This window comes from Pelobates fuscus, chromosome 5, assembly GCF_036172605.1.
Source record: "Pelobates fuscus isolate aPelFus1 chromosome 5, aPelFus1.pri, whole genome shotgun sequence".
NCBI classification, from domain to species: Eukaryota; Metazoa; Chordata; class Amphibia; order Anura; family Pelobatidae; genus Pelobates; species Pelobates fuscus.
In genome coordinates, this window is record NC_086321.1 from 96,857,717 (window position 1) to 96,876,015 (window position 18,299).

General features: G+C 39.2%; 1 protein-coding gene across 5 annotated transcripts in view; it reads left to right on the plus strand.

Moving 5' to 3' along the window:
- The window catches only part of MAST4 (microtubule associated serine/threonine kinase family member 4), a 503,913-nt gene that overhangs the window by 408,795 nt on the left and 76,819 nt on the right, over nt 1–18,299 (plus strand). For all 5 annotated transcript variants that reach the window (XM_063454083.1, XM_063454086.1, XM_063454084.1 and 2 more), the window contains 2 exons: nt 4,618–4,687; nt 6,559–6,637. In XM_063454083.1, coding sequence (XP_063310153.1) covers nt 4,618–4,687; nt 6,559–6,637 — 149 coding nt within the window. The remainder of the gene's footprint in view (nt 1–4,617; nt 4,688–6,558; nt 6,638–18,299) is intronic.

Consider the following 18,299-nt stretch of genomic DNA (forward strand, 5'->3'; position numbering starts at 1 on the left):
TATATATTTTAAATTAACCCAAAATATATTTATTAGAAGCTGTTTATAACAAATGTTCATGTATTATTTGGTCAAATCCCATTATTGTCTGCTGATAAAGTCAAACATTTTTAAGACAATGACCAATATCATTGTATTTTACTTTTCTCTTTTAAAAAATAACAAAGATAATCTTCTCTATTGCTGTTAAGCCATTCCTCATTCTACCGTTATTTTTTAAAGAGAGTTGTTTGCATATCCCATATATCTTATGTGCTCCCGACTTGCGCTGTTACAGTCCATAATGAATGCGGCGGCGAGGCTCATCTTCCTGTCCGCCCGCACCTCCCATGCCTCACCCTTCTGTCAGTCCCTACATTGGCTTCCTATAAAATATAGAGCTCAATTTAAAATTCTGGTTCTTGCTTTCAAATCGCTACATAATGCTGCTCCCACCTATCTATCCTCCCTTATACACAAGTATGTCCTGTCTAGGCCTTTACGATCTGCTGAAGACTTACGTCTATCTTCTGTCCGTACTCCCACCTCTGATGCTCGCCTTCAAGATTTCTCGAGGGCTGCACCATTCCTGTGGAACTCGCTTCTCTCCTCAGTTAGATGCTCACCCAGTCTCCACTCCTTCAAAAAATCATTAAAAACCCACTTCTTCATAAAAGCGTATCAATTAAACTCTTAATAGCTCCCAACTGATTCCTCTTCTGCAACTGTCACTAGTCTAATCATATCCTTACCTTTTGTGTCATTTTACCCCACTCTAGCATGTAAGCTCATTGAGCAAGGCCCTCAACCCCTCTGTTCATGTGTGTCCTACTTGTCTGGTTACAACTACATGTCTGTTCGTCCACCCATTGTAAAGCGCTGCGGAATTTGACGGCGCTCTATAAATAATATAATAATAATAATAATAATAATCCTTGCTCAGCAGTGGTATTGTTGGGTACGTAGTGCAGCTTGCTAATTCTATAGTGGTGTAGTATGAATTAATAAATCTTTTCTAGTATAGCGGGTTCTTAACCCCGTCCACAACACACACACAGACACACACTAATGGCTCTGATTTTGTCACCGCTCCTATAACTTGGAAAGGCCAAAATCGGTCAAAAAACTGTTAGCATGCCTCAATAACTCGGTTAGGAATCCCTGGTTTATAATACAATTTTATTTTTAGTCTTTCTATTGACTAGAGCCAGGTTTGCTTTTATCTTTACTTTTATTTTGTACAGATACTTATTTAGGGTGTGTAATTGTGAGATTAAACAAAACGAAGTATATCCTCAAGCAGTTTAATTAAAAATAATAGCTGGAACACTAAAGAATTATCCCTCTGCATTTAGTTTCTGTAAATAGTGTCAGGTTTACAGAAAAGCTTAAAATTGATGAATCAATCAAGTTTTAACCCAGTGGTTCCAAAGTCTTGACTTAGAATGGTAAATGGATTCAATTTTAGGTCCTAAGTCCCCTTTGGTTGGGACACTCTACTAGTCAGGCACAAGACGGGCTGCCCACAGTGGATTGCTGTCAAAGGCAGTACCCCTACAGTAAACAAAACGGAGATCCCTTTGATAATATGAAGGTGTTTTATATTAAATTAAGTTATGTTAGTACATATTCTATATACAATAATATGTTAATGAGAGAGTTTACAACTGAGAAATAAATAAAATAGAAAATCAATGTGTACTGTACTGATTAGTGCTTGATTACAGAATGCCTAGAACGTTTCTGGATAATATGTATAGAAGAATCAGGAACTGCAAGTGTACTATATTTTATTTTGATATATATATATATATATATATATATATATATATATATATATATATATATATGTAGTATGGTTAATCTTAAAGCACACTCAAAAGATGTAAAAATGTAATATTTTAAAAACAAAAAAGTACACCAGGCCTTTTAGTGATATTTGCATGAACATTAACGGTATGTAATAAGACCTCATGCTATGTTTTACATTTAAGGCTGATATTGCTATAATTTGGAATAACATTGGCCTTTTTTTTGTTTTATTTCCCCCTTCATTTTTGCCAGCAGTTTACAATGTCAATTTCAATCAATCCTCTTATTCCCTCAGTGCTAATAAAGATTCAGTGCTTCAGAACCCCTTGTTTTTGCAAGCAGACAGCTATTAAAAGGAAATTAATAATGAACAAAGTGAGTTCAACATATGTCTCTTTGGAAGATTTGCATTTGTTCCATCCAGAGTAAAGATGTACTACTTCACACCGCTAATTACCAAACAATGAAATCGTTTAATTAATCTGGATATACATTTCTTAACAATAACTGCTTCCCAAATGAGGCACCCCATGTGTATTTCCATTGCGAGAGGCGCCATTTGGATACGCTGATTACCTATTCATTTTGCCATTTCTCCCCAAGGAAAGATGAGTTAATTATCTACCTAACTCCTGGTTGCAATATCTTTAGATGAGCAGGTCAGGAATACCAGCCATAATCTCTGCAGTATATCGACATTAACGCACAACAAAAACATACAACAGCCAAGAAATCCATGGGAACATCAGAATTTAAGTAATAAGCGAGCTTTGCACATATGGGCAGAGAATTAACTGCCACTAGTTTTCATTTAAAAGTCTCTCAGGTATTGACTTGCAGCTGGGAAACTGTATACGGAGTGAAAATGCTAAAAGATGAAGGTCACAAAACAAAAAAACAAAATACAACACACAGATTCTCAAATAAAGGATATGGGAGTAATGATCAGACTCCCATATCCTTTATTTGAGAATCTGTGTATTGTATTTTGTTTTTTTTGTGTACTATGAGACAATAGTATTGAAGCCTGATTTAAATTTTTTAAAAAATTTTTTTATTTTTACTGGTTTATTCTATTGGAAACATTTTAAAATTATATTGCTTAGTTAAAAAAAAAAAACGAAACAAATTACAGTAGATCTTGGCAGCAGTTTAGCAGATATTCTAAAACAATAATTTATTCAAGTAGTTATTTTGTTAGGGAGTCATTAGCAGCTCTGAAGATAAATTTGAATTTGATACTCTACAATAGCTTGATTGCTAAATGTCATTCCACCTAAAATCTATAACATTGGTAGGACTATAGATACTGCCAGGGGTGGAGCCACATTAAGCTGAATAGACCCATTGGAACTTTGAGTTGTTACTCTATATCACATCAATCAAATCTCGAGTCTTTGAACACATGTCTATTCTAGCAAGTATTCAGTCCATCTCTAAATAAAACCCAAACCGACAAAAAGTGAAATATTTTGGTCAACCACTCCAGCCTACATCAGGAAGTCTCAAGATGGGATGCAGAATTCCCTGATGCTCTACTGAAGAGGGGATTAATGATGGATTTAAATAAATTCCCTACATCTCTTGTTTACTGTAATTCTATAACTTTTGCAGGAAGCAGTAACTGGTTTAGAGTTTCTCAGCAAGTTTTGAAATGTCCATTATTTTCAGTGGGAGTACCATGCATTGCAGGATTTCCAGTAAATGGAGGTCCGCAGACGCAGTTAGCTTCCCTAATTTATAAACAAATGCACAAGTGTAGCTACTCAAACTGTGTGTAGAAAATGAGAGATTGGATGCACTTGGAAAGTTTACCCTATGCCTCTCATCTATTCAAGAAATGTATGGTGCCAATAAAGGGCTTTCACCAGTGAGAGTCGTGGGCCTGCCGACGCATGGGAAGACCCTTACAACCCACTGCACTTCCCTTTAAAAGTCTCTAGTAGTGTGGCCAAGTCGGGTTGTTCTGTAGTCTCTTTATTCTATCAGGACTCTCCATTACTGTTTTTGGTAGCATAGTGATGTTCTTCACTGTAATGCACAACTGAAAACTGATAAGCATGTTAAATTTAAAGCCAAGAGTGCAGGCTAGAACTAGTCCAATTCAGGTGCACCTACTACCAAGGAATGAAATACCTGGTTGTATGTTAAAGTGTGATATAGGATGTGATATAGTATTTCACATATGCATTGCATTGTTTAAGGCAAGTTGTATGTGCTACTATCTTTGTGCTTACCAACTCCTATAAAGCTAACAAGTGGGCTTTGCATGCACTCACAAAACATTGTTATGTAGGTCAAAAACATAACACACTTGTCCACTGTGGTTGCTGGCTGTGAGTTTTATTATTATTTGTTGTTATTGAGAAAAATCCAATTTATGAACATCCTATGAGCTTGGCGATCTATTCTAGAATTGATATAGTGATCGGTTCATAAATTATAACTTCATATATGTGAACATAAAAATGCTTTCACTGGACAGTTTCATACGTATTTTAATTGTTCTGGGAAAGGCAGTGCCGCCATTGTAAATGAATTAACGTGGGCAGTTGCATTAGTCTAATGAATCTGATGAGTAGGGACCCTCTGAGTTATAATATTGTCAAGGAATATCTATTTTGAAATTCTGCTTGCACATGAATAGATTATTATTGCCTACTTTTAGACACACCTTGTCATCTGTTTATTATTAAATGATATATGTAAATGATCTCTATACAATTTAGTTTTTATTTCTTAGCTGTTTTCACAGTGATTGACAATCCATTATTTTTATTCAAGTATTAGTAATGTTTCTATCCATGTTTGTTATTTTTCCAATAGGAAGCAGCCCTCAAGACAGCCCAAGGAATTTCTCACCTAGTGCTTCGGCTCATTTTTCATTCGCAAGAAGGTATGGTATGACTTTATTCCCAGAGTATACAAGCAACAATTTTTCTTCCAATGTTATCCAATTAGCATCCTAATCTTAGCTAATTGTTTTCTAATGTATAAAAGCTAGAAAATGACATATTGTTCTCGTTTAGTCATTTGTATGCACAGTTTAACTTGCGCATCCTCACAATATGCTCTGATTTATGTACAGCTTACTTGAGATTGTACTAGGAGACGGTATACTCATTTAGTACAGTGTTCTTCTGTGCTGCCATGCAAACACTATAATTTTATGACTGTGTCATTATTAAATATACCAGGTGATAAAAAATAATAATAATAACATTATGAGAAATACATTCTCTCTCCTAAATTACATTTGAGGACTGGACTTTGATGGGTCGTTACAAGGCATTCAAATTTTAAACCACTTCAGTGTAGCCTTGGCTTTGTATTAAGGGCCATTAGTCTCCTGAAATGTTAAAGTCAAGTATCTGACTGAAATATGTTTTTTTGCTAGAATTATGTTCTATTTAGCTCAATCCATTCTTTCCTCATGTCTGTGCAGTTTCCCTGTCCCATGATTGGGGCTTCTCTGGGTCTTTATACCAGACTTGTTATATGATACAATGCGTTCTAATCAACTCTTAGGCCTTCCAGAAAGGAATGTATTTTTTTAACATCGTCTTATACTGTAATTGCACACAGGTGGGTTCAATTTGTCTAATTACGGGACTTCTGAAGGCAACTGCTTGCGTCAGAGCTCATTTAGAGTTTTCATATGTGCTTTGTGTTCTATTTCCAACAAACTTTTATTTTACATAAAAATTATTTATACCTTCAAAGTGTTAGGTAGGATTTGTAACTGATGTGTGCTTTGAGCGGATGAGAAGGGTGCCAGCCCCAGACTTGCTCCAGCTTTAAGGGGAATGGGACTCTGGTATAAGACCCCAATAGAGTGGCCATTACACATATGTTCCTTTGTGCTGAGCAAAGCATTAATCAATGGCTGCCTGGTGACCAGTAGCATCCTTGTGTTTTTGCCATATGTGTAGTTGCCAGTAGAAACATAGTTGCATGCTGGGATGTTTGGTTGTCGCTTGACTTACGGTCCCTGTCTAAATGTGCAGCACACACAAAGGCTGAGCAGGAAGGAAAGCTGGGCTCCCTGGTGCATTATCTTGTGTTCCACAAATACTAGACGACATAGACATCAGGATGTCTGGACAGTGGAGCCTCTCTCCCTTAACCATTAAAGGAGGGCATATAAAGTGAATCTGTGTTAGTGTATGTCTGCCTTTGGGTGTGTATTTGTTAATGTGTCTCTTGGTGTCAGTCAGGTGCATGTTAGTAACTTGGAGATTTCTCTTTTCAAGGTCAAGTTACGGTCATACATTTTAACTTAGGGGCTAACAAAACAAACAGCCTTGAAATATAGGAACCCCAAAAGTTTATTACACACATTTTCTGATGTGGCAGGGAAATGCATTCCATTTTTTTTCTACTCAAGTAAAAGTTTGAGCTATTTATGCAGATATTTATTTTTTTGCTTGTGGGCTAAAAATAAATATATGCAGATTTCGACGAGCTATACATTAACATTCTGCATTGTATTTCTTTAGACACAATGTATTCGTTTTAGTGTGAAATGCCAAAACACAAACTCCTTGGGACTATGCACAGATAAATAATGTTCATTGATCTGTTTATTTTCATTTGTTTCACGCCCTTGGCAGCATGGTATCGCAACCAACTTTGTATCTCAGACATGATTTATTCATGACTACATTAATTTGGGTTTCTCTCTCATTCGTTCTGTGGTGGTTAGGATTTGTTTTCTCCAATGTTTAAATCATAAGCTGTATTATTAATCAGTTTTCTAATTAACAGAACCGATGGACGGCGCTGGTCTTTGGCGTCATTACCTTCTTCAGGATATGGAACAAACACTCCGAGCTCTACTGTGTCTGTAAGTTAACATTCATATACATTTTCCATTTGAATTGTCACAATATCTCCAGAAGCATTTTTTCTGTAATTGTTGAGAGGTAGAAGGAAATGCTTCTCATTCGTAGTGCCATTTGGGACTTGGCCAAAAACAAAATAATAGTCTATGGAGTACTCTGGAGTAGTGATGTCCCGAACAGTTCGCCAGCGAACATAGCGTGTTCGCGGTCGCGAACACGCGCGATGTTCGGTCCGCCCCCTATTCGTCATGGAGGTAGGAGGGTCTGGGAGGGAGTGTCTGCTGCTGATTGGCTGGAATGTGTCTGCTGACTGTGAGGTATAGGGTGAAAGTTTATTCAATGATGACGAATAGGGGGCGGACCGAACATCGCACGTGTTCGCGACCGCGGACACGCTATGTTCGCCGGCAAACGGTACCCGGCGAACTGTTCGGGACATCACTACTCTGGAGTAACATTCTAAACTTTCCTCCTGCATTGACTCAACTGTAACTTTAATATGCTACTGACTGCATGCGCAGAGTTTTTCTACTCTGCCCGCAGTTTATACAACTACACACATGGAAATACCCATATGGATACATGTATTTTTTTTTTATTTATATATTTTGTGTTTGTGTTACTTAAAGACATGTTTCCTCATACATTTTTATGGTGGATTTTGTTTTTGTGGTGATGGTGGGGACTTAGAATCCCAAGGCAGTGGATATTTTATAGATCCTGCTTTAGATGATGATAGTTTTAATATATATATAAAATTACGTTTAATTGTAGTGGCATTAACAATTCATCTTAAAATGGTCCTAACTGGAGTGTGTGTGTGTGTGTGTGTGTGTATGTATATATAATTAAGAAGGAATAACATTTAGTATAAAATAACTCTGAATTTGTTGCTTATTGCATTTTTTAAAGTTAGTTGTAAGCCTCTATTTTTATTTAACACTCCACTCTAATATAATTTAGATTAGAGTTCAATAGAGATGTAATTTTCTTTTTTTTTTTTTATTATTTATTTTAATCCTCTGCTTCTTGAAAGCAGATGAAATACCCAGACACAGACTTTGGGACACAGAAAACTGTTGCTTGTGAATGGGAAGTAATTATTTAATTATTTTCCCTTGGTGGATTTCAGTGCAGTTTTCTCAGTCGAGCCACTCCTTTCCTGTCTCTGAACTGACTGATGGGCACGGGTGCTTGTTTGGAGAACAGGAAAGGCAACCAGATCTGCATCTTTGCAGCCACACCTCTCACAGAGAACGTTCAGCTCATGTATTCCTAAATCCATTGAGTGAACTTATCACAATGACTTCATTCCAGTTTCCCTTAGCTTTGAATGATCTGCTCACAAAAGTTAATGGTCTGCTGTCTGTTAGATTTCACAGTTTACCCCCTACATTATCACAAGAGTGTTTGTGCACAGAGGTACAGAGTGACTCCTACTAAACTGTAAACAATGCTCAGTTTGTGTTGTGGTCATGGCAACCTGCGTTTGTCTCAATATTTACCACTCAAGATGAGATCTTGCTTAAGTTGTCCTAGAGCAACAAAGAACATGTTGTTGAAGTAGTTGACACTCGTCGCTGCTAAAGCTTTGATTATTTAAATATTGCTCTGTCCATGTTAAAGCTCTCATTTCGAATACTCTGTCAACTGATGACAAATATAAACGAGTAATCTCGGTCTTAAGGGGTTTACATGCTAAACAGTGAATTTCAGTGAATTGGAAAGCTACATGATTGCAGCCGAGTTTGCAATGTATTCCAAATCAGCTGTTGTTGCCTAAATATTTGAATTTCAGTTTTATTCAATTTGCTGTTTAGTTAATAAAGCCCATAGGCTTTGAACAAGACACAGCCTATTCAGTCTGCTCTTTGACTGAGTAATGTTTTGTAATTTATTCATGTTCTGATTTACATCAATCACTAAGAAGTGTTCTTAACCCTTAATTTTCAGTTTTGTTTTTTTAAAGGAGATTTTGCCAAATATCACTTTAGGAGTGTTCAGGGTGGGATTACCTACTAGGTAGCATAGGTGGCTGCCTAGTGCCTGGGCTCTGACAGTTACCTGGAACTCTATATATGGCTGTGAAGGGGCCTTCTATGACTTGACAGATTGATCAAAAGATATTCCTGCTCCGAGCCCCCATCACCACCCAGAGAGAGCATTATGGACTGCATCTAAATTAGGTGCAGAACACTTTGAGATCTCCCTTGTGGTTCCCCAACACTTCTCAATGACCAAAGCAAATAGGAGCTCTTAAAGAGATCTGCACACAGCTCTCCAGAGTGTCCACAACTGAACCACCAGAGATTTCACCTCCTCCTGCCAAAATGTAAGCAAGAGATGACAACATCCCCCAACACACTCATACACACACACACACACACACAAAATTCAGCCACCAAATACACAACACTCAAATAGCACATGCAGGCATACTGGGCTTCCTTCACACACAACAATCAGCCACTGCATACACACAACATTCAGTCTCCCACACACAACACTCAAAGAAACAGAGTCCAGGGCTCTGGAAGAGACCTCAATATGGCATTTTGCCAAGATCCCTTGGCAACCTTTATCTAGCTCTGTCAGTGTTTTTTTCTGGTTTGTAATATTTTTAACGAATAATGAAGTAAAATATGTAATTATCTTGTAAATTATCAACAGGTTATTAGTATATTAAATCAGCCCGTATAAGATGTTTTACATCTGCCCATCTCATACTTCATTTGGCAACAAAGTTCATACATTTTGATCCACTATGCCCAGGCTAAATTGAGAAATATTCTGTTATAAGTGCTGATGTTTTCATTGTTAGCCAAAGCAGCACATTGTTACAAATGGCATACACTGTAAACATTTGTATTATTTTACTAAGGAAATATAATTGGAAGACTTAACCTAACAATAGAGACAAATGGAACACAATAGACTAAACCAGTGGTTCCAAAACTATTTAGGTTCAAGGCGCCCTTAATTTTTTTTTTCCCAAGGCACCCCAAATCAAAATTGCTAGGTTGCATATTTGTACAGCGCTGCAGCATTTACTGGCACTATAGTGTAATGTACAGAGTTGGTGTTTGAAGGGGTGCGTGTTTATAGTTATTGTGTTTTAATAAAGGCGTGTGTTTGTATGTGATGTTTGCGTTTGATTGCAGGGGTGTGTTTTAATGTAATGTTCATTTTTAAGTGCGGATGTACATTTGTGTGAAGTATTTGTGGTTGAGTGAAGGGCTGTGTTTGTATTTTTTTTTAGTTTGAACGCAGGGGTGTGTGTATGTAATATGTGAGTTAGATTGCAGGAGTGTGCTTGCATGTTGTGCTGGTGTTTTGACTGCTTGGATGTATGCACATACACTGCCACATACATACATACCTACATACACAGATATTCATGCACATTAACACACATATGCATATACATACACTGACACATACACTCAAATTCATATAGACACCGATACACACAGACACATACATTCACATAGATACACACCGACATATACACACATGCACCCTGACACATACAAACATTGATACATGCCCACACCATGACACAGATACACACACCCTGACACACAGACGCACATACACAGATTTGTGCACAGAGATATAAGCACACCGACATATATATATATATATATATATATATATATATGTGTATAAATACACACACTCTCACACATTCATACACATACTTGTACTCACTCACACTCATACACACACTCAAACGATTATTATTATTATTTTGTTAATATCTCCAATCACCCTCCAGTCAGCTTACCTTACTGGTGGGAGTGAGGGGTCTTGAGCTCTTCGTGCTCCTCTCCCCTTAAGTTGCGGCTGCCTCCTCCCTGCAGGAGGCTGTCAATGCATCCCAGCCGGCCGACATTACAGGGGTCCGGTTGTGGTGTTAAAGGACTGAACCCCTATTTAGCAGTAATGTTTCTCCAGTGCTATAATCATATAATCGCCACGGCACAGAGTTTGGGAACTGGTGGACTGAGCTAGACTTATTCTCAAACTGCCAAGCTAGACTTATTCTTGAATTAAGCGTTCTCTGTGCACACACACAAACTGGTTCAATAGAGACATAAAGTAAGTTGTTGTTTTTTTTTGTTTTTATTTCTCATCAGATCTTTTGGCAGATAACCTGCTATTAAACAGAGTATAAATCACACACTTTCCTATGAGAGGATAAATCACAACTAGCCTATGACCTAGAAATTCACGTTCCGCAAATTTATACACAACATATCTTGAACCTGAATAAGGTTGTTTTTGGTAATAAGCGCAAGATGCACTCTATTTTCACAGCAATTTTCATTTGAAATGAAACTGTTTTTGCACCAAGCTTAGTATATCCATCCACATTTTGCTCTGCTCTGTATTTGCCAAGGGAATTTATTTTACTTACATGCCATTTTACTATGCTTTCTTAGTACCCTTTGGGATATTAGCGTGTTGCTAAACTTATAGAATTTCTTTTCTTCTTCTTTAAAAAAATAATTTTTATACTGAAAGTTACAAAAGAATTGACTTCCACAGGAAAACTGACACTTATCATGAGTTACTAAATTGCACATATTCCTATACATATGAAATATGTATTTGAGGTGTGAAAAAAATTAAATTAAAGGTAAAAATCCAAACATCTTTTTCCTGTAACTGGGCATCTTCATCTTCATTCCCTGTCAATAATGTGTTTAAACGTTGTCTGTTGCATGTGGTATCACACAGCAAGCATAGAGATAAAAGGAGAAATTAAACTGCATTTTTGTTTCTACTCTTCACTTGCAATATTTGACCTGGCTCTGCCGAGTCTGTTTGGATTAAGAAGATAATTGCTAAGTGTTTAATACAGATGTAAAAAAAAAAACCTGGGAAACCATTGAAAAAAGGTTACCAGTTATAGATTAATTGAAATAAATATTTTTTTATTCAATGGTGTAAATTAACAGATAAGTGAGAGTTCCCCTTTAAATGCATTATATTGGTAATAAAAAATTAAATATTAAAAGTATAAAAGTGAAACAATAATCACATTCAAAGATTCTAAAACTGCTCTACTCGCACATGCAAATGTCAGCATTCTGAAACTTCAACTGTTAAGAATTGTTATTTACAGCCACGAATATTAGATATTAATCACCTCTCCAATAACTCTAAAACCTAAATTAGACAAGTTTCCCAAAAATATGTAGAAGGAATGTACTCTAAAACAAGTATAGAGTGTGTTCTGCATAATCATATGCATGTATGTCATTTCAGTCTGACCTTGCTTTGGAACTTTTGGTGTCACCTGTAAAACCTTTAGTATTGTAACAATAAATCCTAAACACACTAAGGCAGATTCATCTGCACTCTTTAAATTGTTCCACTTGAAGGAAATGGCTGTATCTAGTGGATTCTCTCCAAGGGCTTTCATTTAAATTCATTCTAACTCTGTTCTTACATGATACCTTTTCTTCCTGCTTCTCCTAACGTAAACATTGTATTCTCAGCCCTGTAGTCTGGAGCCATTCAAATGAATCACAAGCGTTCTGTGCAGAGTGTAAGGCTTGCTTGTTGTCATATGTGTGCTTGCTCAGTTTGTGAATATAAGGTGTATGTATATTTTAAATGTCTATTGAATGGTTTGCCCTCCCAGAGCTGTCAATTAAAAAAGAAAAAATAATAATAATTAAAAAGAAAAAAAAATAAACAAAAAAACAAACAAAAAAAAAAATATATATATATATAAAATTTAGAGGAAAGAATTATGGGGGATTAAGAATTTTTCTCCATTGCCTTCTAGATCTCCCCAGGTCACAATATAAGTTTATAAAAAAAAAAAAAGGACACCTGTTCGTGGATTACTTTAATAAGTCTCTGATCTAGCACACCCAATGCTTGTCTTTTGGTCCAAAGCCAGATATGGGCACTTAAGTTAACTCCTGCCGTGTTTATTTCCCAACATATCTAATTAGACTGGAAACACCTCTTTATGGGTTAATTGTTAGTGTTTGTTTTAATTCTCAGTACTGCAATTGAATATCTGTAATTAAATGAAGTGCTGCGAATTTAAATAATTACATACCTACATGTGTGTGTGTTTGTTCCCCCCCCCCTTATTAAAATTAGAGTGAATAATATTATTTTAAAAAACTGAATTATAGATTCACCGAGTGATCTTCCTGCTAGCTGTAGAGTCTAAAACATGAATTCTAAATGTGTAAACATTGTGATATAATTCTAATCTTGTTTACCATGATTAGAGAGAGGGGTTCCAGAAACTTCAGATATAGTTGTCAGGGTACCTGAGGTCTCTACCTCTAAAAGAGGTAGAGACTTAGTAGTTTATCCGTCCAAACGAGCTGTTTCCTTCGTTCCTCGCGGTTCATCCAGTCACTTAAACACCGACCGCGAGGAATCCACGTCCTTTTCTAGCGGTACGCTCAATACGTGACGTCATGACGCTATCACGAGCGACCTGTCACTCAAGTGTCCGATATCCAATCGGTACTTGTCAGAGGCGTGTCTACCATCCGGAGCCAGGGTATTTAAGCTTACTTCTCACTTCAGCTCATTGCCCTGTCGTGGTTCTAGCTTGTCTAGTCACTCAGTGCTCTGGTATTCTAGTTTGCTCTATTGGTTTTGACTCGGCTTGTTGTACTACCCTGCTTATCTCTGTTATCCCTTGACCCGGCTTGTCTCTCGCTTATCTGTCTTCTCGTTCCCTCGACCTCGGCTTGTCTCTGACTATTCTCTATTACTCTCGGTACGTTAGTCCGGCCATTCTAAGGCCCGGTATACGTACCTTTCCACTCTTTGTACTCTGCGTGTTGGATCCCTGTCCCGATCCTGACATTACGACAGGGCCAATGGATCCTGCAGGTACAAACAGTCAGCTTGGTTCTTCTGATCCCAGGTTTGACGCCATGGAGCATAGGATGGATCAGATGGCTCTAGCACTACAGGCACTTTTGTCTCGTGCTAGTAACCCACCTGAGGAGACACGTACTCCTTCTATTTCTCCTGCAGTCTCAGGTCTAGAGGTAGCCACTGTAGGTGCTTCTTCCCGTATTACCCCACCAGTACGTTATGGCGGGTCACCGGAGAAGTGTCGTGGCTTTCTGAACCAGATTAGCATCCATTTCGAATTACAACCCCGCTCTTATCCTACAGATAGAGCGAAGGTTGGATTTGTTATTACTTTACTCATTGAGAAAGCTCTGAGATGGGCCAATCCTTTATGGGAGAATGATAATCCACTAGTCTATAATTATAATGCCTTTGTAGCTGCGTTTAGAAGAACTTTTGACCCTCCTGGTAGAAAGGTCAATGCAGCTAGATTACTGTTGCGCCTTAGACAGGACGATCGAACACTTGTGGATTATGCACTAGAGTTCAGGTCCTTGGCGGCAGAAGTTAAGTGGAACGAACAGGCTTATATAGATGTGTTTCTGAATGGGTTATCAGATGTAATTCTTGACGAGGTCGCTACTAGAGAACTCCCTGAGAATTTGGAGGATTTAATTTCTTTTATATCTCGTATTGATGAACGCCTAAGAGAGAGGCAGAACACTCGAGATAGGACCCGTAGACCCTCCTTTAAACTAGCGCCTACCTTTCAAAATTCTGAGTTCGAGGACTTACGTATTTCTGAACCTATGCAGATAGGCAGTACTCATCTCACAGAGAGGGAGAGACAGTACAGAAGAAGGGAGGGTTTATGTATGTATTGTGGAGTCAGAGGTCATTTACGCCTAAATTGTCCTAATCGTTCGGGAAACGCTCGCACCTAAGTTTCTCTAGAGGACAGGCCTTGGGTGTTTCTACTTTGTCCTCTATTCACAACTACAAAGAGTTCAGGCTTCTGTTACCCGTTTCTTTAAAATGGGAAAAGGGAGTAGTCAAGACTATGGCACTAATCGATTCTGGAGCTGCTGAGAGCTTTATAGATCAGGGTTTTGCTGCCAAGCATGCTATTCCATCCCAGTTAAAAGAGACACCACTGGCTGTTGAGGCCATCGATGGTAGACCGTTACTTGAGCCTGTCATTTTCCGTGAGACCATACCGATTAACTTAACTGCTGGCATCCTACATAGAGAGGACATATCCTTACTGCTCATTTCTTCTCCGTCTATTCCCATAGTCCTGGGGTACTCCTGGTTGAGGAGACATAACCCTATTATTAATTGGGAGTCAGGGGAGATAGTTTCATGGGGACAGAATTGTCAAGAGAAATGCTTGCGGAAGGTCTCACCTCTCTGCTTAACCAACACCTCGACTAACTCTGACAATCCTACAGAGACACAAATTCCGTCTCAGTATCTAGATTTAAAGGCAGTGTTTGACAAAAAGAAAGCCGATACCTTACCCCCACACAGGTCCTTTGATTGCAAAATTAACCTACTCCCTGGTAACATGCCGCCCAGAGGTCATGTATACCCGTTATCTACGAAAGAGAACTCAGTTCTAGAGGAGTATATTCACGAAAATTTAGACAAGGGATTCATTAGGAGGTCCTCCTCTCCTGCCGGGGCTGGATTTTTTTTTGTTAAAAAGAAGGATGGTTCTTTAAGACCTTGTATTGATTATCGAGGCCTAAATAAGATAACCATTAAAAATGCCTACCCGATTCCCTTGATCACCGAACTCTTCGATCGTTTGAAGGGCTCTACAATTTTCACCAAATTGGATCTCAGAGGGGCATATAACTTGGTGAGAATCCAGCAGGGACATGAGTGGATGACGGCATTCAATACTCGATATGGCCACTATGAATATACAGTCATGCCTTTTGGGTTATGCAATGCACCAGCTGTATTCCAGGATCTGATAAATGAGGTTCTTAGGGAATTTCAGCAAGATTGCGTCATTGTATACCTAGATGATATACTCATACATTCTAGTGAGATTGAGACTCATCACAAGCAAGTCAGGAGGGTTTTGCACAAGCTTCTTCAACATGGCTTGTACTGCAAGTTGGAGAAATGTAGCTTTGATCAAACCCAGGTAACCTTTCTCGGCTATGTGATCTCGGGGGAGGGATTTAAGATGGATCCGGATAAGCTCCAGTCCATTCTAGAGTGGCCTTTACCCAAAGGTCTTAAAGCCGTACAGAGATTTATTGGTTTTTCTAATTATTATAGGCGCTTTATTAAGGGTTATTCTTCAATTATCGCACCTATCACCAATATGACCAAACAGGGGGCTGATACTAAGAATTGGACTACTGAAGCTCTTCTTGCGTTCAAAACTCTCAAGGAGCTTTTCGCTTCCGCTCCAATTTTAGTTCACCCCGACACTTCCCTGCCTTTTCTACTTGAGGTAGACGCATCAGAGACTGGTTTAGGTGCTGTCCTATCTCAAAGGTTGGGTGTTGATAAACCATTACATCCATGTGGATTTTTCTCTAAAAAATTGTCTGGTACAGAGAGCAGATATGACATTGGTGACAGAGAATTACTAGCGGTTATCAAGGCTTTGAAAGAGTGGAGACATTTATTGGAAGGTACATTACATCCTGTTACCATTCTAACGGACCACAAAAATTTGTCTTATATCGGAGAGGCCAAGCGTTTGTCCTCCAGGCAGGCTCGTTGGTCGTTATTTCTTACCCATTTCAATTACGTTCTGACTTACAGACCTGGGTCAAAAAATTCTAAAGCCGATGCGCTATCTCGCCAATATGAGCCGTCTGCTTCAGTTGAACCACTTTTGTCCTCCATTGTACCCAAATGCAATATTATTGCTAATACCAGTCTCAAGATCCATTCTCCGCTACTTGACCAGATCTTGAAGTCACAACATCTGGCACCCGGAAACACTCCTGAGGGAAGAAACTTTGTCCCTCCTGAACTCCAACTGGAACTCTTACAATGTTTTCACGAAAGTAAAGTAGCTGGACATCCTGGTATTCGCAAGACATACTCTCTGATATCCAAGGATTTCTGGTGGCCTTCACTACGAAAAGATATTGAGGAGTTCGTCGCAGCTTGTGAGACTTGTGCCAAGACTAAGCAACCTCATACATCTCCTTGTGGCCTGTTACACCCCTTGGACATTCCTGAGAAACCTTGGTCCTGTTTGTCCATAGACTTTATCGTAGATTTACCTGCTTCCAAGAGACAGACTGTTATTCTCACGGTGGTGGATAGATTTACAAAGATGGCCCATTTCGTGCCATTACCTAAACTTCCGACTTCTCCTGAATTGGCAGAGATTTTTGCGAGAGAAGTTTTTCGCCTACATGGGATTCCTTCGGAGATTGTTTCTGATAGAGGTTCTCAATTTGTCTCACGTTTCTGGAGATCCTTTTATTCTCAAATGGGAATCAAATTGAACTTCTCCTCTGCCTATCACCCTCAGTCTAACGGAGCTGCTGAACGCACCAATCAAAAGATCGAGCAGTATCTACGTTGCTTTGTTTCCGAACACCAGGACGATTGGGTCGGTTTGATTCCTTGGGCGGAGTTCGCACACAATAACCTTGTTTGTGATTCAACTCGCTCTAGCCCTTTCTTCATGAACTATGGCTTTCATCCTTCAATTTTTCCTTCGGTTTCCTCTTCTCAGGGGATACCGTCGGTTGATGATCATGTCGCCAACCTGAAGAAATTATGGGATCAGACTCGGCAAATTCTGTTACATAATTCCTCGTTGTTCAAGAGACACGCTGACAAGCATAGAAGAGCGGCTCCGGTCTTCGTTCCTGGGGATAGGGTGTGGCTGAGCACTAAGAATATTCGCCTAAAAGTTCCATCTATGAAATTTGCTCCTCGCTACATAGGTCCTTACAGGGTTCTCACTCGTATCAACCCGGTTGCGTATCGCCTTGCTCTGCCACCTGCCTTACGCATTCCTAACTCTTTTCATGTCTCCTTGTTGAAACCTCTTATTTGCAACAAATTCTCCTCTAAGGTTTCCTCACCTCGTCCTGTTCAGGTGGAGGGTCGGGAGGAGTACGAGGTCAGCTCCATCATTGATTCCAGAATTTCAAGGGGAAAATTGCAATATCTGGTCAACTGGAGGGGATATGGTCCTGAGGAGAGGAGTTGGGTACCTCAGGAGGACGTTCATGCTTCTCGCCTTCGCAGAGCATTTCACCTCCGCTTTCCATCTCGTCCCGGTTCCTTCCGCCCGGTGGGCGTATCTGAGAGGGGGGGTACTGTCAGGGTACCTGAGGTCTCTACCTCTAAAAGAGGTAGAGACTTAGTAGTTTATCCGTCCAAACGAGCTGTTTCCTTCGTTCCTCGCGGTTCATCCAGTCACTTAAACACCGACCGCGAGGAATCCACGTCCTTTTCTAGCGGTACGCTCAATACGTGACGTCATGACGCTATCACGAGCGACCTGTCACTCAAGTGTCCGATATCCAATCGGTACTTGTCAGAGGCGTGTCTACCATCCGGAGCCAGGGTATTTAAGCTTACTTCTCACTTCAGCTCATTGCCCTGTCGTGGTTCTAGCTTGTCTAGTCACTCAGTGCTCTGGTATTCTAGTTTGCTCTATTGGTTTTGACTCGGCTTGTTGTACTACCCTGCTTATCTCTGTTATCCCTTGACCCGGCTTGTCTCTCGCTTATCTGTCTTCTCGTTCCCTCGACCTCGGCTTGTCTCTGACTATTCTCTATTACTCTCGGTACGTTAGTCCGGCCATTCTAAGGCCCGGTA